This window comes from Styela clava, chromosome 3 (genome assembly GCF_964204865.1).
Source record: "Styela clava chromosome 3, kaStyClav1.hap1.2, whole genome shotgun sequence".
Classification (NCBI taxonomy): Eukaryota; Metazoa; Chordata; class Ascidiacea; order Stolidobranchia; family Styelidae; genus Styela; species Styela clava.
The window spans coordinates 10,479,054-10,505,892 of record NC_135252.1 but is presented as its reverse complement, the minus strand read 5'-3'; the positions used below and the strand labels follow the sequence as shown (position 1 = coordinate 10,505,892).

Here is a 26,839-nt window from a genome sequence, read left to right as displayed (position 1 = left end):
TAACTAACGTATACCATAAGGCTAACCACACAAACATCAGGAAAACCTATCATTAATAAAATATTTTAATCGCACAGAATCCTCCCTAATAAGCAAAGCGCATTGAGCGTCTACCTCGTGGCAAGGAAAATTCTGGAAGGCCGTAAAGCGCGGGGAAAGAAGTTACTTATAACGTCACAGTAAAGATGGGCAATGTAAAATCATAAAGAGTGACTAACTTAACGGTGCTTAAAGTGAAGGACCTAAAGGTTCCATAAAATGCATGTAAACATTTCCTACAGTTATAAGAAATTGAGATAGTACAGTGATTTTGTTACTTGCACCTTAGAAAAAGAATCACTGGGCATTGGCGTAATCTATAATTGAGTGAAGCAATGTCCTCTATCTTTGCTTGGGTATACTTAGATCAAGGATAGCATAGCAAAAGTCTATATTTGACCACAAACTGCCGATTGTGATTTTTTATAATTGGGACTGAGAGGTTCACAGAAATCAGATACAGATCTTCCGCTTGTGGCGTTCATTAGTGATGTGCTTGCTATTTCAATCAAATAAAACTTCTGTCCGTAACTTCCTCTAAACAGGAATGAGAAGTTCCCATCATTTAGATACAAGTCCTCTTAAGCAAGGTGGTTTGTATTTCAACCAAATGATTCATGCACAATTATACAGCAAGTATGATGACTGTTGTATGAGCTCGAGCATGGAGGGGTTGTTCTGTAATTATCGGTATTCAAATCGTGAACATCTGAAAAAATGTGATATACTTTTACAACATAAGTCTTCCATTATCAATGATCACAGCTCTAACCGATCTTACCTTCTAACATTCGCAAAAGTAAATAGAATAACTTTCCTTCACTTTGGCATGCTTTTTGAGCTGCTACCACCGGCACCTGTATTCATAAGCAACCATCCCTGGGCAAAAATTGACGAGCACTAGTTGCCACGCTAAGTTTTGTCGACTGACAATCCACCATCAACACATGTGTATCCTTGGGCCATGTAGTCGTCTCCGAGTGGGCAATTTCAACGTTTCTCCCAGCATCGATTTACTTGTTCATTTTCGTACCGTGGTCTAATCAGCAAGATAACTTCAACTGCGTTTGGAAAAAATCAAAATAATGACCCGTGAAAATGACTACTATTTGTATCAACAATTATCTTTCCTGACCGTTATTACCGAAATCAACTACTTGCTTGTGCAGCACGCACACTGAGCAAGCATTATTCATTAGCATTGTTCCACAACAATGATGTTTCTGATTGTTGTCTTCATGTACAACAGTACTGCTGGGCAGAAATCAGTTTCACAGCAGCTGTACAGAAGTATTAGGCAATTAGGCAACAATTCGCGCGGAAAGCTTCATTTGTGACTGCTAGAAAATGTCAAAAAGCAAATTTGATGAAGTATACTCTAAATTGAGATTTAGATAAATTCTTGGTGGTTGAGAAGAGAGGGACAATGGAAAGCTCAGGGTTCCTTAAACTGGGCCATCGGCCCTCCGAATTGGGGCACGAGACGGTTCTGTGGGTTCACGAGCATAGACCTGCGCGACGTACCATTCGCCATAACCACATTAATTTGGAGTAAATTGACTGCGTTTTTGTTATTTTTTTACTGTAATTCACTTCTTTATTTGCTTTTGTTTGTTCGCTATTTATTGTGGAGCATAAAATTACTAATAGAAACGCGTTAAAATTTAAACTAGGTGTTTTCATAGAGGAGCAGGGACCGCAAGTGTTAAGAGTCTTTGGAATCGGGCCACTGATTATGAAAGTTTGAGAACCACGGGTGTAGCCAATTCTAACAAGATAGTAGTGGGCCATACCGCTTTTACCCAAACTGATTATAGGCCACACAAGAAAAAAGATTGGGTGGAGAGCACTGACCTACATTTTTTTTTATTTACCCATACGCTGGTTATTGCACCTGCTCACAAACCGCTTGATCTCGAGAAAACTTTTAGTTTAGGTTTATTAGCTGTATATATTTGATTTCATACGCTTTCAATCGACTTCAAAACGAAAACTACTTTTATGCCGATTTATCACTGAACTATGTTAAAATTTTAACTCTCAATTGCGGTAATAATTTTTTCTATGTGTCATTCTGTTTCTATCCTTCCTAGTTTATAATCCCAACCTCACTATTGTATAACGGGTTGCAAGGTTATGTACTCAGATTATTCAGGACATATAAAAAAAAATGCTCGCATCGTTGGGACAACATGAATAATGATTTATGAAATGTAGCTCTTTTATACGGAACATATCACCATTTTTCATTTTGGGGTCGTACTCGCTTTTATTGTCTGATAGCCTGACATGCTGATGGGAGTACAAGTATTAAAATCTTAATTGCAACCGTTAACTAACAGGAGAGATTTTTCTGAAGATGATACATCGAGGCGCTGTTGCAGTGAGAAGTCATTAACTCGGCGTCCCAACTTACATTATAAAAAACAAACAGAAACTGCAATCGAGTGGTTATTGAAAAATAATACAATTTTAAACACAAAAAATCAGACGTTATATATTGCTGTTCAGGTCGCATCACAAATGTCCTCGGCTATACACAACTACGCCATAAATGACTTCATCTTGGTTACTTTTTATACGAGTTTAATTCAGCGTTTATATTATTCTTCGATTTTTCTTTGTTTCCTTGTTCTTCTTATTCCATCATGGATTTCTAGATTCAAATAAGTTTAGAGATTTTATTATTGCTTGTGATGATTATGTGGTCTATGGCTATTAAATCCAACAATTTTATATATTCTAATCCAGGGGCGGTGAAAGTTATTTTGCAAAGGCCGCATTCAGAAAATCTTTTTTGTTTTGCAAAGGGCAACAATATTGAGAAAGTTATTTTGCAAAGGCCGCATTCAGAAAATCTTTTTTGTTTTGCAAAGAGCAACAATATTGAAAAAAAACTTTATTTCTTCAAAAGATCATATTATATAGTTACCTTCAGTTAAAATATAACATGTAAAATATCCCAAATTAAAGAATTTTTCAAGAAATATATTAGATAACAAAGTAAAATCATGAACTGACGCAAATTGGTTCTTGTAAAGAATTGTCGCAACTTTTTCTAAGTTTACGGGGTCGCACGAAATGCCACGGCGAGCCGTAGTTGAGTTTGCCCAATACATTTCTAGCATCTGCTAAATTCAAGCCAGAATGCCTATAGAGAATTGTCAATATGAATACTAAATGAACTACAGTGCACCCGCATGTAAATGAATGATATAAATTGATGATCGCAACATTATCTAATTAGCTGCATATGACTAAAATGGCATTAAAATGTCGTTTTTTTGTACAAAAGAAAGTTTAGTTGATATCAAATTAAAATACCTATATTACATTGAACCTCTGGTAAAATGTAAGTGGAACTAATACAAATACGTCTTTTGAATCACCGAAATCATTTTACAAAATGTTCATTTTAATAATAAATGACCGAGTTTTTAATCAATACTTACGCTCATTGAACATAGGGATCAAGTTCAGGTATTGATTAATCGTAAATACGGATGAGGTGATTTGCAAAGCATTTATTGTCGGAGTACTCCGAAACGGAAAGTTGAAATGGGAGCGATATCATGTCTGGTACTTGACTATAATTTTCATGTAACATGGTATTTAATATACCGCGTCGTCACGAAATATATATATAATATTTCGCCCTTAGTATACTTTTTATACCCGTTAAACTAACTTTGTTACACAAGGGAATATATACAAAAATATCAAAATGTCCCCGAATCTCATATATTCTATTAATGTATTATCCTATCGCCTATCCCTAGGCGATATCAACGTATAGGATTCTTTTCCGGTCAAATAACCGAGTTGTTTGAGAATATATTTTAAGTTTTTCATATCGGTCCGTAATCTCAATTAATACTTAACGGTATGACATATAATTCGTCCATGCGTACTAAATGAGGACAAACGCGAAGCAAAGTCCCAAAGTTACATTTGAGTTCATGACAGAACTTTGGATAATTTACTGGTTACCATACCATTTATCAAATGCTGTTGTAATCTGAGTTTTAGTGAAAAGAAGTTTGACGCAACTTTTGTAACTACTATCTTCCTTAATTTTGATAATATAATAAATAATTTACCGTTCTTGATTTCAAACGATTCGTTATATGCCAATTCTGTACTTGCCAGTACAATTCTGTACTTGCCAACATGTTCTTGTCACAATGTAAAACTTTTCGCACCCGAATGTACAATTTTTAAACCGCTTAAATTTCTCGATAAATCTAATGATCTATTGCTTCACATGTCATTGAATGGCAAAGGTCAGTGTTTTGCCGTCGATTCTGCGTTGTTTGTAATATAATTATAAGTATGAGTAAGTTTTACTTTTGACATTCCTCTGCAGACAAAAAATTGATCATTATAATTTTAAACTATAGAATGTTCTACCTTTATATTTAGTCATCTGAAATTGTGAGTCTTAACCTGAAAAGGAGGGAGTTGGCTTTGATGACCGCCCGGTCGTATCACTCCTTCCTGTTTATATCAAATTAATTTATTGCTATTATTTTTATTATTACGATGACTGTTAATTTCTTTTGGTTGACGAAGTAAAAAATCTCTCACTCTCTCTAATGGAAGTAATAAACATCATTTCAGTAGTAGTTGAGAAATGATTTTTCGAAACTTTGCAAATTTATCTTTACAATATGGTTAACAATGGGATTGTGTCTGATACTAAATTTCGATTCGGAGAATTAACGCGTAGGAAAGGATTAAAATGACCGTGGTGGGGTGAAGGGCTATCTGTTTTTGCCCGAGTAGAGATAAAATAGCCCAATCGAAAATCTCTGATAGACTTCTAAATTTCTTTCTGATTATTTTTGTGTCTGAACTTACCGCGATTAGCAATTGTCGAATAAAATATCCTGGGTCAATTTCTCTTTCTGCGTTTGGAGCCCATCCATAATTCCAGACACTTCGTTTTTCTTCAGCATTTAACGGGATATCTACGGGCCAAGCTGTTCTTTTCTGATCGTTAAATTCTCTCTTTCCACCAGGAGCAAAACCGTAAGACCAGTGTTGTCTTTTTTCAAATTCACTAAGTTCAGGCATATTAGGCATGTCCTTGAATTCTCTTTTTCCTCCTGGTGCAAATCCATACGACCAATGTTGCCTCTTTTCTACGTCTGTGGGTATTTCTTCTCGTTTACCACCCGGAGCAAATCCATATGACCAGTGTTGACGTTCAGCGATTTGGGGAAAGCTTCTTTTACCGCCTGGCGCAAACCCATATGACCAATGCTGCCTTTTTTCGATGTCGCTCTCTGCAGCTGCTTCATCATCACTCACAATACTTTTCGAATCAACGAAATATTCCAGTCCAAACAAAACCAAAAACAATAACAGTGTTTTTGTCATATTTCTGTTTCTCATAAACTGTACAATACTGATCTATTAAAAATCTGAAAATAACAATAACAAGTATGTGTAAAACGAATGTAAATCTCCAAACCGTTTTTACCAGAAAGATTTTAATAAAAACGTTTGTCTAAAATCAGTTTCAGCAATGTCGAATATACCACCACATCATATTGTCTACCAATCACTGTTGTCGGATAATTATGTTACAACCTGTGTTAAGTGCCAGCTTATGCGTTCGCGCGGGGTTTGTTCTCAATATATTTACATAATGTTTAACAGGTGTATGAATAATTCGCAAATACAGGGAGATTTACTACAACTAAAGGCACATTATTCGCAGCTGCGAGAGAATATATATATTGACTTTAAATACAGCGCTCTATATTATGCTAAATATACTCACCTCAACTACAAATTACGGCTGCATTATCGTATGTTATAAAATTATAGCACACAATCGAGATATGTTAAGAATCGATCAAACAAAATATTTTATGAAACTGGTGTTAGAATGAATGCGTGCTTTACTCCCTGCTTTTGTAATCAACGATTTCCGATAACATATTGGAATAAGCATAAGTTAATAATAAAAATTGCATACACCAAGCTTGCACATCAGCATGAGAACTGCGAAAGCTTATTTATTTATATCTACGAAAATGTATGCGATCGGTTCAAGTTAATTTTAGATATAATTATATAAATGTCCGAATTGCTAATTAAAAAAACGGATCAATTTATCTCGTACTTTTGCATCCGGCGAATGATTTCGATACTACCATGTTTTGTGACATTCTAATGTCTTGTGCACTGTCAGAGACAAATGTATGGAAGCACATGCAATAGCAACTTTAGGATTCAGTATTTCCAACTAAATCGCGATGACCGAAAAAAAGATTGAAAACGGCCAAATAAATATTTATTTGTAACCGAAAATGCAAAACTACTCTGTCTTGCCTATAGTGAAAACTGGTGTCAGTTCCACCTTCAAGTTTAAAAACCCTGCTGGTATTAGCAAAGCAAATGTTCAGCACGATAGCAAGCACTTTTAAAAAACCTGATTTGCGCACTCCCGAATATCTTTAACTCAAGTTTGACTAGAATTTGAACGTCGCTTTATATTGGAAGAGCAACATTCCAATATGGAAGTCCAGAAATTGCAACCATATATATATATATATTTAATGACAGTGCCCGTGGCTTTGTTCTCTACTCCAGTATTTAATAGCGATTAACATTTCCTCATTTCATTAAAGTTCGATTTCAATATGTCGGTTTCAGGATTATATTCCCAAAAGTAAAATCTGCTTAATGCGTGTAATAACATATATGAATGAAATGCATTCTAATCAAATTTCCTATTTTCAAACCCCCTTATGAATAAATGTATTTACATGTAAAAATAAAACAATAATTAAAGAGTCCAGCCGTACTGGAAAAAGTTGTAATATTCGAATATGCAGGTGCGGAATGAAAATAATAGGCACTCACTAATTATGAGATCGCTCCTTAGTACATTCTTTAAAACTGTGACTAAAATACAAATCTAATCTCTTGGCGAACACAATCTCACTTTTTTATTGTACGGGAATTTTTACTGTTTTAAATTTTAATTAGAGCATAAGCTTTCTATACAAAACCTTCAAGGACTCCCTTTCCATTAAAAAATTAGAAAACATATCGCAATACTGCAACCCAGGCAATACAGACAATACATGTATATATAATATATCTACAATTTTTTTTCCAAGTGCGTAGTACGGAGGCTTCTCCTCGGCTGATGTTATTACCCCCACTGGAAGCACTTATATAATAAATTGGATCCGCTTGAGCTTAAAAAAATGTTGAGTTTGCGTATATTCTCCTTCAAAAATCAATCAGAAGACCGCGCAAGATGCGTCACAACAGCGATAGGACCGTGACATATCGCCGATACAAATCAACTAATCCCTTCCAGCATGGTCGGTGCTGCTAATATGGTTATCAATTTTTTCAAATAATTCAGAGTTGGAACAACTCAATCATTCCAACTACGTTAAATTTATTTTATTTGCATTGTATAAGGTAATGTATGTGGTAATTTTTTGTCATATTTCAAACAATACGGCTAACCTCCGAGTATGAATCTTCAATTTCCGGCTGGACCAATTAATAGTCAATTGAGGTGACGGTATATTTCAACCCCGCTGAAATCTCGAAAAGCTGAAAGCCATACATTTGTTCGCATGGTGTGGATGTGATTTCGTCTGTATTAAAAGCAAATTATACACCTTAACCTAACTGGATTACATGCCGACTGTAACAACGTACAATAAAATTGCAAGGCCAATTTTCAAACCACAAAGGCATGGGAATTGATTGTTATTTGGCGATTCTGCATTGTCTTCATTTCTGATTCGCTTTGTTGAAAATTATTAGTTTTCAAATTTAAGACGTTTTAGTCTTTCGACTTGTTTTCACTCAGACTTTGTAATGTTCCAAATGGAGTGTTTGTAAAAATTTGCGACCTATATCAGTGTTTCAAAATGTTCGTAATGTTCCAAATGAAGTGTTTGTAAAAATTTGCGACCTATATCAATGTTTCAAAATAAGTGACCGGAAACAAAGAAATTTTATGTGACAATCGCCAGAGACTAAAAAGGGCACAGATGTGGTTCTATTGATTTTGACTATACTCAAGAAACCCCATTTCGGTTGGAATCCGGTAGCATTTTGTTTAACTGCGGCACTGGTTATATACCGAAGCTTTTGTTTTTATGAAGTAATAGCTCTTTTGCCCCAAGCAAGACTGTGTACTAGTAGTCACTAAACGATAAGTTTCTTGTTTCAGAAAAAGGTCGTCGTTTGTCAGAACCGTAGGATATCTGACACCTTGCCAGTTTTGAACAAATATACCGAAATTATCAATCAGCGTAACGATGCAAAATGTTCGTCCAGTTGGATAGTTTCAAGCGAAACCTATGTTTTCTTTCTACAACTGACCCGAATTGTCATACAAAAACAACTACATAACAGAAATTAAACTGGCAAGCTGACTTTTTCGCATTAGGTTGCAATAACAGTATTAATATTCACTATTTAGTTAGAAAAACATCAAAACACGTGATCTATTTGATTCTACACTTTCGTTCAATTCAAATTCAGCAAACATTCATTGATTGATTGATATCAATTGCTCAATTTAATTATTCATGTTCTCATTACGCTGATAAGGATATTTCTCAGTCTTGAATTGCGTCATCAAATTTAAATCCAACTTCTGAACGTGTTTTGACAGTTCGGTCCACTAACTCGATTTCAGTCCGTAGCAAAACTGGGAATGAATTATAACTGCTCCCAACGGGAGATGAAGTTATTGATCATTCTGACAAACATATTTAGCGACGGTATAATAGGATGTAAAAATTGTTGTCAAATGCAATGAAATTCAAATGTAACTGTATACTAAGATAGATAGATAGTTTATTCGGATACTCAAATTCAAAATGGAGAATTCTGGAGGGTGAGCAAAACCTTTAAAAAAGTTTAAAACATATGAAATATCATATGCCCGCTCCAGCACACACACACAAAAGTAAACTACAAAAAACACGAACTTAGTTAAAACGAGGCTTGGACCAGAAATAAACAAAAGATACTCGAATGTATAGAAACTTCCGGGCTGTTATATTTTTGAAACACCTAAGCTATTGCAGTAATAATGACCAATTCAATATGTACAGTATATGCCAGCAATACGCTGTTAATTGAATGTTTATTTTGTGATATTGCGATAAACCGAAGATCCTTGGCGTCAAATGTAAACCTTGATTAACGGATAATATTATTTCCAATTCTCAAAAATGTTCTACAACATGGTCTATTGATCATCACAAAATGAAACCCTCGACACCAGATTACTCTACAGCAGGGGTCGGCAACCTTTCGTCACTCGCGGGTCAAACTGTAAGGTTGCAGTCATTGGCGGGCCGCACATGTTTTTAGAAAGTTAAAAACCGAACGGGTGGCACCTATTTCTCAGCGCGCGAAGATTAACCATTTGAATCTTTACTGCGCCGTTAAACCATTTGTACATAGCATCATCTTTTCCTCGTATTGTTGCCATTTGTCTGATCATAATTATTACATTATAGGCTCATTAAACGAGTGATTGTGAATATTATACTTGTTAGGTTATAATATAATTAAGTCTACACGTGTCTCACAATAAATTCTGTTTCGTAAAGAATATAATCGTCAAAACAGCTGCTTTGTTACTCTAATTCAGCGAAGCGTCGCCGGCCAGATTCTATTGCTCCGCGGGCCGGAGCCGGATTTATCAAAAAGTACTATATTTTAGTCTTATAAAAATATCGCTTTGAATGTCTATTTATGGTATCAGTATGAATATGTTTAAGTTCTGTTTGTTCATCGGCTGAGAAACGTCTAACAAAAGGTTCACATATTTGATTTGATTTTTCGAATCGGCAGATACTCAGCTTGAACTTGTGTTACGGGCCGTATAAGAAATAACATATATGGAACACAACATTGATCGGATCTTTCATCGAGTTTACATCAAATGATGTTCGGCTTTTTAGTTGTATTGAATTTTAGTGAACGTTTCTGATTGATGATTATTTTACAGTATAATTCAAGTTACTACATACTACAATGCATATTTTACTTGGAAAATATGCAATAATTTAATCGTTTAAAAGCCATGCCTAAATTGCGTTAGGGGACCGAAAATTAAATAAATTCAATTTCGACTATGCAAGCACGAAAGAAAATTTAATTTTCTGCTGTTATTTTTGTAGCTAACACATCGAACGCATTAAATATTTAGCTTTTGCAAATATTTAAAGCTTTGATGTGATTTATCACAGCACGTTCCCTGAGCGATTCATCATGTCAGGAATAATATCAACGAATAGTTTTTTGTTTGTGAGGTGATAACCCCAAAAACTACCAGCATTTTAAGATTTACCGAACGTCTCAAATTATACAATGAAATTATTATTTCGTATTTCCGATGTCGGACAATTTCAAAAAAATTTTATTGTAAAAAATTTATACTTCGGCTGAAAACGGATGGCTGGTATTTGCTTTGCTCGTTAGCATGTCAACTCTTCAAGATAAATTACAATAAAACAACGCTGATCAGAAAATCAATGTGAATTACAGAAAAGGGTTTTGATGCTATTTTAACGGAAAATCAATTGCATTGATAAATTAAATTACAATAAAATTACATTGATAAACGATCAGCGACAATCGCACAGGGTTGAGTAAAAATGTATTTCGAAATTTTTATTTCGCGTTGCCTACAAGCTAAACAGTGGCGCTAATTTGAAATAAGTAGTACGCTAACAGTCTTGAAAAACTCTCTTGTGATCATGGTATCATGAAATTCCTGTGTTGTGTTAATGTGTTTGTTATCACAATGTTGTTGTTGGCATTCCTGTTGTTGTTCGCAATCTTCTCTTTAACTACTGGACTAATTACTTCGAAATTTTCAGTCGTTTATTAAAAATTGTTTTTGTCGCTAGAAGATTATTTCTTTTTTATGTATTTCAAAAACTTCTGTGGGTAGTATGGGTACTATGGGATTTGTTTTACTTTTGTGACGTCATCAAAATTAAAAATTGCGCACTGTGTGGCGGTTCCGAAATCGTATTTCAGCGATATGGTTGTCGAACGAAGTCTGGAGTTTTCTCATGAGGAGGACTACCGGCACTGTAAAAGATTCCATACTACTTTGTTTTGGCTTTTGTGTCCATACGTTTGAGCATTGCTCTCTTATTATACTTTTTTTTTTAATTTTGGACCGCTCACCTTATCTCATCATCTTCAAGGACGTTTTTTTTAAGACTACATTAAAACACAGACCTCTGCGGTATGCACATTATTTCAAATGGAGGGGGTAAAACACAATAGTAGGGACATAAAAATTAGATCATTCAATTTATTTTGAAATGTATCATGGCACAAAATAGAGAATTTGATCCACTTTGACGGTGGATAAAGAAATTCCATGATGTATGGCATCTATATTTGGGCGATTGGCTTTAATGTAATGACAGAACTTGCTGTAGTTCTAACCAGAAAAACGTGACATGCAGTACATGTGATCTAACAAACAAAAACGATGAAAGTGAAATTTATTGGCAACCACATTCCAGAACAGAAAAATAGAATCTGTGGCCACAACAATTAGTAGTGTGGTATCGTATACATGTTAGAATACATACCATAGAGATGTAATAAACAGGAAAACGTCTAGATAAATAAGATTAAGTATGTGGATTTGAGGGTAAATTTGACTGTAACCACTGGAACAATAGGCGATGAGCTAAAGATATTATACTACATTACGCAGAACACTATTGGAATAAACATATTTGAGTTTAATAAAAATAATTTATTTTTTGCATTAAGAAAAAAATGAATTTTTATCGACATATGAAGCATTCCACAGATGCTTTTCAATTGGTTATCACCATTTTGTAAACATTTTCATTATATTGGTAATGAAAGTTAAAATTAAATATAATAATAGTACCAATAAACAATATTTATAATATTCAATATAAATGAAATAAAGAAAAATATAATTTTATCACTCCATTATCGTTATTGTATTATGATTTCTTAATTTGTAGTGATGACTCTGACAAAGAATGAGACATTGGCACTCTTGCGCTTCCGCTCGATGGCGTTGTCGAACATGTCGTTGCCGAGTGAACGCTGTCAACACTACTCCACCTATTTCTCATCGTTATTCTGCTTTCAAATAATCCCGGGATACTTGCGCTAGAAGAACTTTCAGGTATTGTTGGGAGATCGACCAAAAGCAGTTTTGTCTGTTTTATAAGATCCTGAGCTGTGTTCAGTGTATCCGCTCTTGCAGAACACACCTTTGCCCTCAAGGCTAGCCTCACACCGCTGTTGATTTGTGGTGAATACACTAACTCATCTTTTGGTTTTTGAAAGCCAAATACGCTTTCTGAAACTGATCTGGGATGTGCAGACGTGGCCGGTTTCTTTTTTGTGTCTGATGGTTGCGACATCAACCAAGAAGCTAGTGATTTTGTAACATCATCGAGTTCGGGAACTGTTCGTCGTCTTTTTCGACCTAAAAGTCACGTTATGTTGTTTAGTTCATATATATATATATATTTGATGCAATTTATATCGTTCCCTATTATTACGCTCCAGTTTTGAGCCCACCACATTATTCCAATTATGTTGGTTATTCAAAGAACAAATCAAAAATTGCTCTTTAGCAAGTAAAGAAAATGAAGGTGTTACGGGTCTAGTATAGTTTAGTACCACAAGTACTTCCAGTGGGCGTAGCATAACGATTTTTGTATATGGTATTCCTAACCCTCACCTGACTATGCCAAAAATCCAAAAATTACGTCACTACGACGTCACCATCACGTCATAGGGATTGCCAAAGTATAATTACCATCGCCCGAAATGGCATCTGCGCCGCCGATAAGGATTGACATATGCAAAAATTGTTGAGCCAGGCCAACTAGAAGTGGATGTGGTACTAAACTATACAAGGCCCCATGTTACTACAAACAGGCATGGATGGAGAATCTGTTTGGTTGGACCTTTTAAGCCAGTAGCAATTGACATTTAGGTTTTGAATAAGTTATGTGAATTGACCACGAAGCAATGATTTGTGCTCAACAGTAATTCCGACTTCCAGGAAGAAGATAACGTTAGGCCAAGGTAGTGTGGTTACTTACAAGAATTACCACTTTTAATTATTTTTCACTTTCTCACGTCCAGACAATGACACACTTACTTAATATAATCGGATCTGGGGACCCGGATGTTTTTGATCCAGACGCGTCTGCAGTATTTGGGGATTTTGAAGATTGATTTACATTGCCGGATGTTCCAGATTTCTCAGATCCGATGGACTTTGCTCTCGCTTTTGCTGCAGCTTTTGATCTGAAGTGTGCAGTGAGTTGGGCAATCTTCGATTCTGCACGATCAGCTCGAGACTGCATAAATTGTAAATTTAAGTAGATTAGACATTTTTACAACGTGACATTGTATGGAAATCTTGATCCAATTTCACCCCCTTATTAATACATTACTTTTTCCTGCTTTGATTGATTTAAACGCCGGGGTGAGATTCGTGAATTTCTTACTGCGCCATCCGCATAATGTTTCATATACCGTATATCATTTTTAATTTGTGTTTGTCGCTAAAATTTTGAACTTAGCTAAGAGTTTGTATTTCGTCAACATTTTCATAAAAAACAATCGTCATCAGAAAGTTTTGCTCAAACATTCTCTAGTTTTTGTGACGACGAACGAAAATATGCTCCAGGGTATTTTACATCTGAGCTCGATGATTAACGACACGCGGTATTTCACAACCATTTTTACGATGAAGCAATAGAGTTCATCAAGTTTGCGATACCTTTCGGATTAATCTAATTTTAAACTTGATTTTATTTTTAGATTGTTGCTATTTTTATAGACTTCACTGGGAAAAACAAAATGGCGGATATCTTGAAAATTTAAATTGCACACAAAGTTTTATACTTTGAAATTAATTTGTTTTATTTGTAAATACTTTTGCGCAACATTAAAATATATAAAATGCAATTTATTGTATGCACTTTGCAAAATGTTGAGTTATGGGACAAATGCTTGCATAATTGATTTAGAAAATATTTTTAAAACGTTAAAATGATTGCAAGAATATTTTTGTCATTATACTTGTTGTTTGCTTTTTTTCGTCCCTCATATCTAAATTATCAGTTTTTGTGCCGGGAAAAATGCTTGTGATTTTTACAATGGTGGACAGATAATTTATATAAATCTCACAATAGCAATCTTTTTGAACAACGCTTCCAAATAGAAATTTATATTTGGCCAATTACCAAATGCAAAAATTCGTTATGCCAAGGCTGGGACAAATTTCCAATACCTTTTCTAATTCCATTTGAGCCCGAATTTTTCTTGCTGCATCAAATATTTGTTGAGCAGATAATCTCCATTCTTCAACTTCTTTCAGACGATGATCAACCTCCATCCTGGCCCTTTGAAGCTGATGTCGTAGTTCATTTATGATATCAGTCGTTTCATCTTGTATTTTCTAAATGTAATACTATTTCATACAAATGTCCATAGCATGTTGCAGATGTAATTAATTTCAAATGTTTGGACAAGACTTCGAGAAGTATAGTGCATTCATACAACCATTATAGTTGAGGGAAATCGACAGAATATTGCTACTCGATGCTTCCAAACTTAAGAACATTCTTTCGGGACTTCTTGAATCAAATATAGAAGCATGTAATTCAACATTGGTAATTAATTATACAGATATCAGTATAGCAAGGTAGTGTCGCGAATAAAACCGGTTTCGAAAGGGGGAGAACTGTTATATAATTCGTACTCAGGTCTAAATAAATATAATCATATTAATACTTCCAAGTACTATTTGGTAACACAAACCTTATATACCTAATCGAATCAAATGCAATTTGTCAAGATTTAAAATAATTATCTCATAATAGTACAATAATAGATCACCATTGATTATATTTGGATGGATTTTTCAATAATACAAGCTTTATTATATCGAAGGTGAAATATTGCTGAACATACGTTTTCTTCTCTATTATCCGTCTGACTTTTCAATGGATATCTTGTTATCTTATAACCTTCAGGTGGAAGTGGATTCTTTTGTATTGCTTGGATGCTTTTCCTTGGGGTAGACCACTCAACATTCTCGTCATTCTGCTGATCGTCTTGTTCTGCTAACTGCAATATGGTATGTTTGAATAGATGTTATTGTTGCCTGAACGTGTTCAGATCTAAACAAAATTGACACTCACTACTCTATCTAATTAAGTTCAACACTGGTTGGTGGAAGATCACAATATCTTATATGTATTCATCTTACCAAATGGTCAGAAGTTTCCACAGACTGAGGGCTCTGGTTGCTTGCCGTCATCGAATGAAGTGAAGTTATTGCATGATCGTTACTTCCTACATTGATTGCTACGGGTGAGATTTTTCCAGAACTCGATGAAATTGGCCTGTTTTGCACCATGGAAGGATGTAGTTGATTGCTGGTTGATGTCACTATTTTAGAGGTCGATTTGCTGTTAGTTGAAAGAGGGCGATGTTTCTTACGCATAACGTCATCGGACAGAACTAATGTTGTAGTCGGACTGATTACTACTCGGTGAGATACTTTTGGAAACGCATTACTTATAGGCGGGTTTGAGTTAGGTGGTTGTGGCATCGTAAAATTTTGCCCGCTTATTGATGTATGAGACGATAAATTTTGAATCATGTTCGATTCACTTTTCACGCTACCAACATTTTCCAACGAATCTCCAACGGCTTCCTCGAGCGCATTTTCTAATGAGAGAACGTCCTCATACGGGAACTCATCTGTACTAGTGTTAATCATGTTGTTCAGCTGGAAATTACAGTCTTTAGAATCAGTTGGCGAAAAAACATCCGAACATGTTGATACTGTATAACTTGGCGTCATTTTATTTGAACTACCTTCATCTGACGACGTTCTTGATACAGAAGTGTGATCTGAACAGGGGCTTGCTGAAAAGGAAGAAGTCGTTTCTGCAAAATTAAAACTGGACTCAATGTATTCTTCTAGATACCTCGTTACATCTGAGGACGTTTTGTCGACGTCCATTTTCTCCATCGAGTCATCGAAAAGTAGTGCACTCATAGACCCAGTATAGTTCATGGGAATCGACGAAATATTGTTGCTCGATGCTTCCAAACTTGATAACATTCTATCCAGAGAAGTTTCACTCCTTGATTCAAATATAGAAGCATACACATATGTACTTCAACTTTAGAAAGAATACAGATACCAATATCGCAAGGGGTTGTCGCAAATAAAGCCCGTTTCAACAAGAGTGGGACTTTTATATACTTCTTACTAAGGTCGAGAGAAGACAACATTTTACATTTTATAATCGCATTTTCATAATAAAAACATGGCAAATGACATTGATGTTGATCGACACGTGATATGAGGTGAACAAAATTAGATTCAACGCGATCTAAATTTGGCTGGACGCTCAAAATAGATTCCGCCGCGTCTAAAAATAGCACTTCTTTGGATATTTTATTATCTTTTGTCATGACGTTGCAGCCGCTATGACGTCAAAGCGATAGATTACCCTGAGGCAATCTTTCGTTGTTAGTATTTTCAACGATTATCGAAGCATAAGAGAGAGATTGTCTTGTTAGTCAAAAAGATTTGTCGATTTCACGAGAGATAACATAACCTCATCCATTCTTCGAAACATATATTTACATAAGCGGGCGTTTATCGTATACTTAGAAACTCTTTGGATTGATAAAAAAGCTCAGTCACTAGAACATTGGTATGACACCTTCAATATAGCGCCTCGTTAGATTTAGCATATAGTAAAATTTATAAAGTCCCACTTGAAATTCTGCAGAATAGAAGCCAACATAGTTGACGGCATTACAAACAAAAAACAAACGGATCTTATAGTTACGACACCCATTTTTATATTTCAAAAAGAATGTTTCAATTAATGAAATATATGCCAGGCGTATTACATAACATTTTATCTTCGTTATCCCAGGAGGGGCTTTGGGGCAATCCAAATTCCAGCGTAGTTTCAGCCTATTTCAATTCAAATTTTCGCTTATAAACAATTCTTTATGATATATACGAGTTTTGTCACTCAATTTTTGCTATGTTGCACTAATTTTTTTTTTGGAATGTTACTCCATGAGAATAATACTCATGTAACCCCGATTTCTAGACTGCTTGTAAGTTTGTTATTAGTAATCGTTCTGTTTTCCAGTGAAGACTTGTGACAACGTTTTGACCAATCCCGAACCAAACGCTTGTTTAAAATTTATAATACATCTTAGTACACTTTTCAAAATCACTCGAGATATGAGCAATTACGATGACTTCATCTGCATGGTGTCACAAACTACACCATTTAAAGCAAAATATTAACTTTTATTAATATTACATTCAAAACATAGGAAAAGGGATGGAACACTGGCGTATATATAAATATATACAATAACTACCACATAAAACAAAGAATTCTTTAAGTAAACTTCGTGCTGTATTGAACTACCGTAATTCGTCAAGGCTTGAAGCCATTTTCTTTTTTTGTGTATTCAAGACGATATTTCTCTTATGATGAAGGTTTGGCTCGATTTTCTTTCTTTCTTGCAATTTCGGAAGTCCCGATGGCTTTCCTGTTTGTCGCTTATACTCAATTCCACGCAAAGACAATATTTCAGAGGCAATCTATAAATACAGAAAAATAACATTGTTAGCCGATTACGTGTATGGGCGATAGCTATTGATAAATTGAACGTTAGAACAAGTATGTTCTGCATTCGCGTCGTGGTCTCTGTCGTCAGAAGAAGGCTGTGATAGACATCAAAAGAATTATTCAATAAATTTGTGAAAATGTATAGGTACATTTATTATTTTAGTAACTTATAAAAGCCATCAAAACATAGTACTGATTTTGTTTGCATGTTCGATTGATTGCTATTTGCATCTGACTTTTATATTTTGAAAACTTTTTGCAATATATTTGATGTTGATGCACAACATTTCAAGCATACATATATTTCCAGTTAAATTATTCAACGGTAAAGTATCTAGCGAGTTGAGATCCAAAATTGAAAAAATGCAATTTTGATTTGAACTATCACCCACCTTTTTCTTGTAATTTTTCCATCCTAAGTTTACCATCCATTTGTCATAAGCTTCTTCTTCAGACAGCATTCTTGACTTAGTGTGTTTGAGCATTTCTTTCACTGCTCCTACTTTTCTAATTACTTTCTCACTCGTAGTATCTTTAAATATAGAATATATAACAGCTTGTAAAACAATGAGGTCAATTCAAATACATTGGTGATTTTTTAATTCATTTACCTAGGCGTTCCAGAGATAAAATAACATGCCTTGGAATCACAAGGCATTCAACTCTTCCTGATGCAATTACATAAGCACCAGACATGTTTTCTCCAACACCAAAATAATCGCCATGTTCAATGAGACCTGTAGGTAGAAATGGCACACTTGTAAAGTAATCAATGCACAAAATTTATTTATAGCTATATATAATAAGAAAGGGTATATTATGTTGGCTTATTCATTTTTTTTTTATAATTTATGAAAGATTTTAGAGATTCTTTATTATATTGAACTGCTATTGTTACGTCACAAAATTCGATACCCTTCGGATATGGCTTAGCACTGACGCTTCCAATAAGCAAATAATGTCTATAATTCAAGTCAAAAAAAAGGCTGACCAAACGAAACGCATATGAATACTTCATGTTCTGAAAAGTAAAGCATTCCGTATTTTTTAGGCAAGTTTATTCCTCTCGGGCATACGTGTCTAATAAGTGATTTCAGTTAGTAAAAAGAGGTAGTAGCAGATTAGTAGAAGAGCAGTAGCAATTTTTATTTGCAGACTTCATATAAATTATGACAAATTGTTTTTAAAATCCGATTGGCAATAGCAAGTAGTGATATGTATAACAGTACAGTGTACATTTTATATTATTTTCTCATACTTACCTATTTCTAAGAATCTAGTTTGTATTTTCGTGGTTTCATAGCTTGCTTTGGTATTATTGCTGCTGAGTCTGGAAGATTTGTTTGGTAATGTGATGATAGTTTTACCATCGTGAAATGTTAGAAGTACTTTGACTTGCTGTAAAATTAAGTTATATATTTTAGATTCAATTTTTTGCTTACCCTAAATACTTCGTGTACGTATGATCCCTAATCAATTTGAAATTTTGATTAGCAATGTGTCATTTTGGAAAAAGTTAATACTTTTTACATTTAATCATATCAGTGTTTATTCAAATACTGATGCAGTTTCAAGTTGAGTTTATATTGAATATATTGTACAGGAAATCAATAATTTTATCACAATGTACTACTTTTACGATGGTAAAGCTCCGAATAAGGAAACAATGAAAGCAGAGTTATAGCCTGTAAGTGCTTTCTATTGAATATAGGTAAAATTCTTTTAACAGGCAACAGGAAGCAAATATTCGTCAGAGTCACAGGACGTATTATATATGAAAGTGACGACGATGCCTATTATTATTATATAGTGAATATTTGAATGCATGCATAGGTGTTATGATCGTTTTCTTATACACGAAAATACGTGACTCATTAAAAAGTTAATAAGGCTGTAATACGTTAATATCTAAATTCTAAATCATACATCGTATTTTTACCCACCGCGGATGGTCATCAGAATATCTTTTCGGAATATGATTAATTCAAGTATGACAATTTTTAATTAATTTCTTTAAAATAATGATATATCTTGAGATAATTAAGGCATCTCGAGATGGTTACCACGATAATATTGCGTTAAATTTGTAAACACGTGGTGAACTTTTTTCCAAAAATAAACATATTATAGCATCATTCTGCTGGTATTCATAATTTTTTATAGTCCCCGAAACAACTACATTATCAACCTACCCGATCTCGCTAGTTTGACGTCACAGTATCTCGTGTTAAAATTTGTTGTCATTTTGTCACCGCAACATAAAACATGACCGATTTTATTTGATTATCACTCGCGATTTACTAAGTTTAGGATTAACTTGAGACACAGTTAGATTGTTATCGTATAGCGATAAGCTTAGCTAATGTTCAATTCGACTACCATGTTTTGGTAAAAGCGTACAAAAATAACTTTTCGCTTTAACCAATTTTGAACTTGATTTCACGTTGGCGCCAATTTTAAAACGAGAGATATTTCGTCCCAAAATTCAGTTTAGAGTTTATTTTGAAATAGAAAAACCGTGACACTAAATTTGGTTCCCAATTATTGACTATGCAATAGATATAGTTTTGGGGAAAATTTTGTCGTACTAAATAAAGATCTAACAACATTAAGCAATTTTCTATCAGATTGATGAAAATAAAATCTTGACCAAATATACATTAAGATGAAATATATGATGCTCATTATGACGATAGAAGCAATTTTGATTTACATATACGGATCACGAAGCTGTTTCAAGTAAGTATTTATTAGCGATATCAGCGCCGTCACTTTAAGCGAAAAATATAATAGTTTATGTGTGTCCGAAAGTTAGAATTGATATAAAATCTATGCTCCATTTGAACTCCATGCTTCAAAAGTTTGTCCTATTAAAAAAGAAGTCTACAGGCAAGATTGATTTAAAGCAGATTTTGGTGCTGTAATCTGCCAATTGCATATGTATACGGTATAATTGTAAATATCTGCAAAGGATAGCAGATACTAGAGTTCGAGACATGAATATTATTTTGTTACATAGACCTAAGAAATGGATCTTTTGTAGACCCACCCACCCCCCTCAACGCTCAGAATAAGGAAATTAGTAATTTTCCCGTTATGGTTCGAAATGAAATTAAAATTTTCGTATCAATTTTAACCCTAACTGGATAATTACTAATTCTTATTTTAACGTGGTGGGGGTGTTTTTCTCAAATCTCACAAGTTTCCATTATTAGCCGAGGATTTGTACAAAAGATACAAAGAAACTATATGTAGTGAATTATAATGGCAGACACACAAATACTCTGAGTGAGATTACGTCCGTTATATATTTGCCTCTTGCCATTGTTTTAATTTGCTAATTACTTATACCAATCCTTACTATACAGTTTAGTGTTTAACCAATTTTTTACCTCCGAAAAAGTAAAGTTTTGAATAAAATAAATTTGATGTTTACAAAACCGCATGATCGCGACGAGGTCATTTTTACCAATAATGAATTTGATTTAACTTTGGCGCCAATTTTAAAGCTATCGTGAAAACGAGAGAAAAATTGTCCTATAATTCTTTATATCGTTTATTTTGAAATCGAAAAACCGCGCCACTCAATTTAGTTTCCACTTATCTAGCATGCGGTAGATATAAGATTTCTTTTTTAAGCAAATCGCGTGGTAATAAATCAAAAGTTGAAACCGTTAACTGGTTCTATGAGACTGGTCAAAATAAAAACTTAACCAAACATATATTACTTTCTGCTAAAATGCTGCTGATTATATCGATTGCGAACCCTTTTTGACTCGTCCAATTACTTGTTATTACCAAAAAAATTGCTGGATCATGAAATTTTGGTTGGAAAAGAATGTATATGGAGGATTAAGTAAAACAAAGTTTCATTACCGTTCGTTAACAGCAAGATACTGTGAAGAAGTTATCATTTAATTTACCTAGGATTTACAATTATATCTCGAATGAATGTACTTTACAGTCCGCTGCTTTACAGTCAGCAACAATTTATATGTACATCACGAAATTGACACAAAAAGTAATGTACAAAATAATAAACATGAAAATTGTTCTATTCATTACTAAATATTCCTTCATGCTATTTTTATCAGGTAGAGATGTTTACAACGTCATATTATAAGAATATACAAAATAATAGGTTTATGAGTTCAGTAAGCTAAGAAAAGCAAAGAATGTAAAACCTTATCCCGTTATTCCGCTCAAAACCTAGTTTCATAATAAACATTGAAGAGCAATTGTGGAAGTAGCTTGTATTTTAATTTTTAGCAGTAGGTTGGTATTATATCAAAATATATTGAGTTTCAAGAACCGCATTAGAGTCCCGAAGCCATAAAGCATAACTGGTTTTAAATATAGAGATGCGGAAGATAATTTCTGGAAAAACCCAATGGCGAGGTATTTTATCTTCACGAGATCATAAAGGCAGTTGCTAGAAATAAATTGGTAAGTGCGCTACATTTATTATTAGATTAACTGCTTTTACAACAGACTCAATCGAAATCATTTATGAAATATTTCATGCCCATTACAAATGCATTAGTGTTTGAATCATATATACATATATCATGTTTTTATACTATTTCGACCGATATCAATAATTGCTTATTTTATACATTTACCGCAATCGACGCTAGTAATAAGCATGCATTCAGACGTAAGAGAGCTTATGCTACGGCCAAATTTTGTTTCACAACAGATTGAAAACTATATCGTTAACTTATGATATAATGAATCATATACTAACTCTGATCAATTTGCAAACTCCAAACACGACGAAGTATACGTTTTCTGAAACTTCACTCGTATTTCCAACAATAACAGAACCTGACGAAAATTCTTCAATTCTACAGTTCAAGTTCAAATTTCTCATATCGAAATCGTTCCATTGCCTGGTAAATAATTTGTTTTACTTAATTCGAGATTTATCGAGAAAAACATTTTTATAAAACTTAAAAGGGTGGATGAGACGTGGCGATTGCTAGGAAAATCTAGGACACGATAACCACATTTTATTATTTATTTTGAGCAAATGAAAATAAGAATCAATGTAGGCTGTAAATGTGCTAATATTGCAAATTAGTGAAGTTACTGAGTGGAAATTTGTTGAAAATCCTCAATTGTCCAAGGGTTAGAATTCGGATACAAGATACAACTTTTTTCTGGTAAAATTATTTATGGGATATTAGAATAGAAAGTTAACAGTAATTTATTTACTTGAAGAATGGAATTGATAATAGAACTTGCAGGCGGTCATCCCATTCCTTCTCGTAACTTCGTCTTAAAACCATGTCGAAATCAGGTTTATCAACTCTCAGAAACTGAGACGTTCCTGAATGAAAGGATTACACATTACAAGTACGATTACAGTTTTTTTTTTTGAATATTCGTTGGTAAGATTCAAAAACCTATATTTACGTTACTTATTTAAAACCCAGATGCATGGCTATGAATTTAGCTGCTACCACCCAGATGGTATGTGAACTATGTAAGGTGATGATCCACTTCAGTAATGACCGTGTTCTCTCCAATGTAACATTCAAAATTGCAATTCCACAAGCATTATTCAGTGTTAGCGAGGATGTTTAAAATGCTTGATGGCATGCCCATATTAAAAATATATTCACCTTTACATACAATAGTTGCTGTTCTGGTGCAATCTTGAATCAGAGCCAATTCTCCAAATGAAGATCCTGCTGAAATTTCACCAACCGTCTGCGTCCTCTTTTCGTGTGTTCGACCATCTTCTTGGCTCACCTTAATTTTTTTATTAGAATTTCCGATTTGGAAGAATTTTGTAAAATTTAAGAATAGAAACCGTGGCAAATGTACACCAAAATAGAAGTGGCTTAAGAAACTCAACTCGACTTGAAAATACAAGCCTAAACCCCAAAATTATTCATTTACTGAATAATGGAATAACCCAAACAATGAAACGGATTACGATGTATTTTCAGCCTATTTGATTTTCTCTAATAAAAGACCATTGATAAGGTCATTCTTGTTGCCAATTTAAGCAAAATTTCAAACCTGGCCTGTTCTCAAATCAAACTCGTCCCAGAAAAGCTCAGAAAAGCTTGGTACTACCTGAACAATGACACTTCCAGCAACAATAAAATACATCGAAAATCCTTGATGACCCTCTTGCAGCATCACGCGGCCGTCTTCAAATGTTTCAAAATGCATCACGCGTGTAAGCTCTCGCCGTACCATAGGAGGATATTTTTCAAAACACTGAAAGAAGAAAATACAAACTAGTTCTATGAGAAAGCAACGAACATTTTTATTTCTTAGTACCAATCAAATGTGGAAAAATTTGTTTACTTATTCCTCTGCAATTGCTTTTTAATACATTAGAACTTTGGTCAAGATGAAAGTAGATATTGAACATAAAACTTTTCAATTCATCAGGTCTGATTATGTCTATAAAGTAACTTTAACTTCGAACCTTAATGCTAAGGAAACCATTTTACTCATATATCGTGTGTGGAAAGCATTGCAAAAAGCGAAAAGAGGGAAACATCTGGCAATCATCGAGAATTAATAATTCAAATTATACAGATGACGCACAACCTGAAAACCCTAAGCTGGTACACATACTATGTTCAGGTTGTGCGCCATCTTGGTACGAATACTTCGGGAGCACCCAAATTTGAAATATAAACCTGTTTTTGACGTTTGAAACATTAAAACCTTACAACGCCATAAATCAAACTAAATTTGACTAACCTTCATTTGGTCGACGACTGTATGAATGAGTTCGAGTTCTTCTTCTGTTCTTTCCCACGCATTTTTCATCAGAATAAATTTTGCTCTTTTTGATAATCCAGCGTTACTAGAATTTCCTGCTTTGAAAGCGTTCACGTTAAAATGCAATGTGTCTTTGTCTTCGTACCTTGAACGAAAAAGGCGAATATGAATTTTTTTATAAAGCCTTCTTTTGATGAAAGAAAACTAGAAACGTAATAGTCATCCAAATTATATTTTGCTTGCTTTAGCAAATAAAGCAGAACTGCCGTAAAGTATACCATATAAAGTTCAAACCATGTTTTGTTGGCCAAATCTTCAGAACTTGTTCCATCTTTTGCGCCAACTATTGATATCTTCCATCGACTGGCTCTGATAATTGATCTTACAAGATTTTTGAATGAGATTTTCCCATTTCGCTTCCCTGCAAGTAATGCCATTAATACATATATATATCCAGGCTATAGCTGAAACAAAAAATATACCGCATTATCTTTCGAAAAAGTGAATTTAGTCAAAAAATCAAAATTTAATTACAATTATGACGTAACAGTAACAGTGACAGGAATTTGAAATACTGGAATACTGAAATACTGGATATAGTGTATTGAACTGCTGGGGCTTTATCTATTTCTACTTCAGATTCGTATGTGGCGCTCCCACAATAATACTTGAATGAGATAGCATCAAAGTGATACGAGAGCTAACAAACATTATTGGTATTTCGTGGGAATTGATTATGAAAATGAATTTATAAAAAGTCGAAATAGAAAATAGAACAGCACATAAATAGTTCCAAAGTCTATATAGAGAAACTCACGTAAGCGTAGTTTAGAAGCACTACTTTATATCTATGGAATATATGAAGATTCGATATGCATCAACTACTTTTTTAGCGGACGGTTTTTAAAGCCTGTCGCCAATGGTTTTTGACGTGCACTAAATACCACACTTGTTTTCGAATAATATTAAGTAAATTTACAGTTGGTAAGAAGCGAAAGGTATACACAATCGACTAAGATTCGAATGTCTGATATCCATTGAGGTTGTGCTATGCCGCTTGGTATAAATCACTGGACAATGCGACGTTCAGGGGCGATGTTTTGAACTTTATGGTTAACATATCGACTATAGACAAGATTGTTGATTTTAGGTTAATTTTTGATCTGTTACTAGCCCAATCACTTCACCAAATGTCTAAATACGGAATTGAGAAACTAATCTAACGAAAAATATTTCAATTCTTCAGAACTCTCTGATGTATTCTTCCCTCTGCATGAGCTTATTCATATAGTCTTGCGTTGAGTAAAATATTGTGTAATTTATTCTATTAAGCTCTGTCATATTCTCTGTTAAGCTCTTCACCTAACGGAAAAATATAAATTTTAATATGCCGTTATCTAAATTCAACGTCCACGAAACGCAGATTTACATTGTGCAAATATCAACTAGATTACAAATATATATATATACATTGTGTTGTTACTGGCTGTAAATATTCTCTTCAAACACAATTTATGAATTTATAGCCTCAAATTAATACTGGATACATTTATTCACATAAATTACATCACATCGTTGAATCGTCAACGGTATTTGGTTTTTGTTTACAAATTAAACTGAGAGCGCCAACGCCTTCTGCCAGTAGCTAGTACAAGACGAAATTTTCGTCTACGCAATCTATCAAATGCTAAGTTTTTTTTCGTTCTGACTATTTTATTCGTTCTTGATCATAATAATTGTAATATACAATAAGTGCTTAAATTCGACGCCCCGGCCGAAATGATCAAAGAGCAGAATCACAAAAAACAAATATTTATATATATTCATAATCCCTTTCATTTGTGGTAAATGAGAAACCAATGGTTATTTAGGAATTTTAAGTTTTGGAATGTATTCGCTATCCATCATCTGCTATTGTCATTGAGTAAATAAAGAAGCTCAATACAAACAAAACGAAATTCTTCTCCCTCCCTAATATGAATCGATGTCAACACAGAAAAGAAAATATTTATTTACCTCGCATTTTCCAACAAACAATGGCGCGGACTACAATCAACATTATATTCAACGAAATTCTTTTGTTATTCAAGTTCGACGGTAGCAGCGAGCAAAATAAAATCCTGACATTTAAAGCTAACCGAAATGGACTGGAAAATCTATAACGCATCCAACTTATACAATTTGGCGTTGCAATTAATGGAACTTTAGTAGTCGTTAGTGGGCAATCATGAGACAAAATATAAGGGACCAGAGAACTCCGGAGTCTAGACCAGTGGTTTTCAATCTTTTTTCCGCGGTGGCCTATTTCTATTGCACAAAAATTTCATTTTCAT

The 26,839-nt window shown here is 34.1% G+C and overlaps 3 protein-coding genes across 3 annotated transcripts; all 3 read right to left on the bottom strand.

The window, feature by feature from the left end:
- Positions 1–2,477: 2,477 nt before the first annotated feature.
- On the bottom strand, positions 2,478–5,486 carry LOC120342289 (uncharacterized). The gene is made up of 2 exons (XM_039411059.2): positions 4,900–5,486; positions 2,478–2,695 (listed from the first exon to the last, which is right to left on the bottom strand). Exons 1-2 carry the CDS (start codon positions 5,434–5,436, stop codon positions 2,678–2,680), a joined length of 555 nt encoding a protein of 184 aa, XP_039266993.2. The 5' UTR covers positions 5,437–5,486; the 3' UTR covers positions 2,478–2,677.
- Positions 5,487–11,296: 5,810 nt separating this feature from the next.
- On the bottom strand, positions 11,297–16,495 carry LOC120343074 (uncharacterized). Its single transcript, XM_039412154.2, has 5 exons — positions 15,347–16,495; positions 15,049–15,204; positions 14,366–14,533; positions 13,226–13,427; positions 11,297–12,541 (listed from the first exon to the last, which is right to left on the bottom strand). Exons 1-5 carry the CDS (start codon positions 16,208–16,210, stop codon positions 12,048–12,050), a joined length of 1,884 nt encoding a protein of 627 aa, XP_039268088.2. The 5' UTR covers positions 16,211–16,495; the 3' UTR covers positions 11,297–12,047.
- Positions 16,496–17,363: 868 nt separating this feature from the next.
- Positions 17,364–24,985, bottom strand: LOC120342885 (cGMP-dependent protein kinase 2-like). The gene is made up of 10 exons (XM_039411923.2): positions 24,801–24,985; positions 24,486–24,651; positions 23,844–23,990; positions 23,384–23,513; positions 22,974–23,088; positions 22,504–22,648; positions 19,019–19,154; positions 18,368–18,493; positions 18,149–18,288; positions 17,364–17,728 (listed from the first exon to the last, which is right to left on the bottom strand). The coding sequence occupies exons 1-10, from the start codon at positions 24,941–24,943 to the stop codon at positions 17,549–17,551; spliced, it is 1,428 nt and encodes a 475-aa protein (XP_039267857.1). The 5' UTR covers positions 24,944–24,985; the 3' UTR covers positions 17,364–17,548.
- Between the last annotated feature and the right edge of the window lie 1,854 nt (positions 24,986–26,839).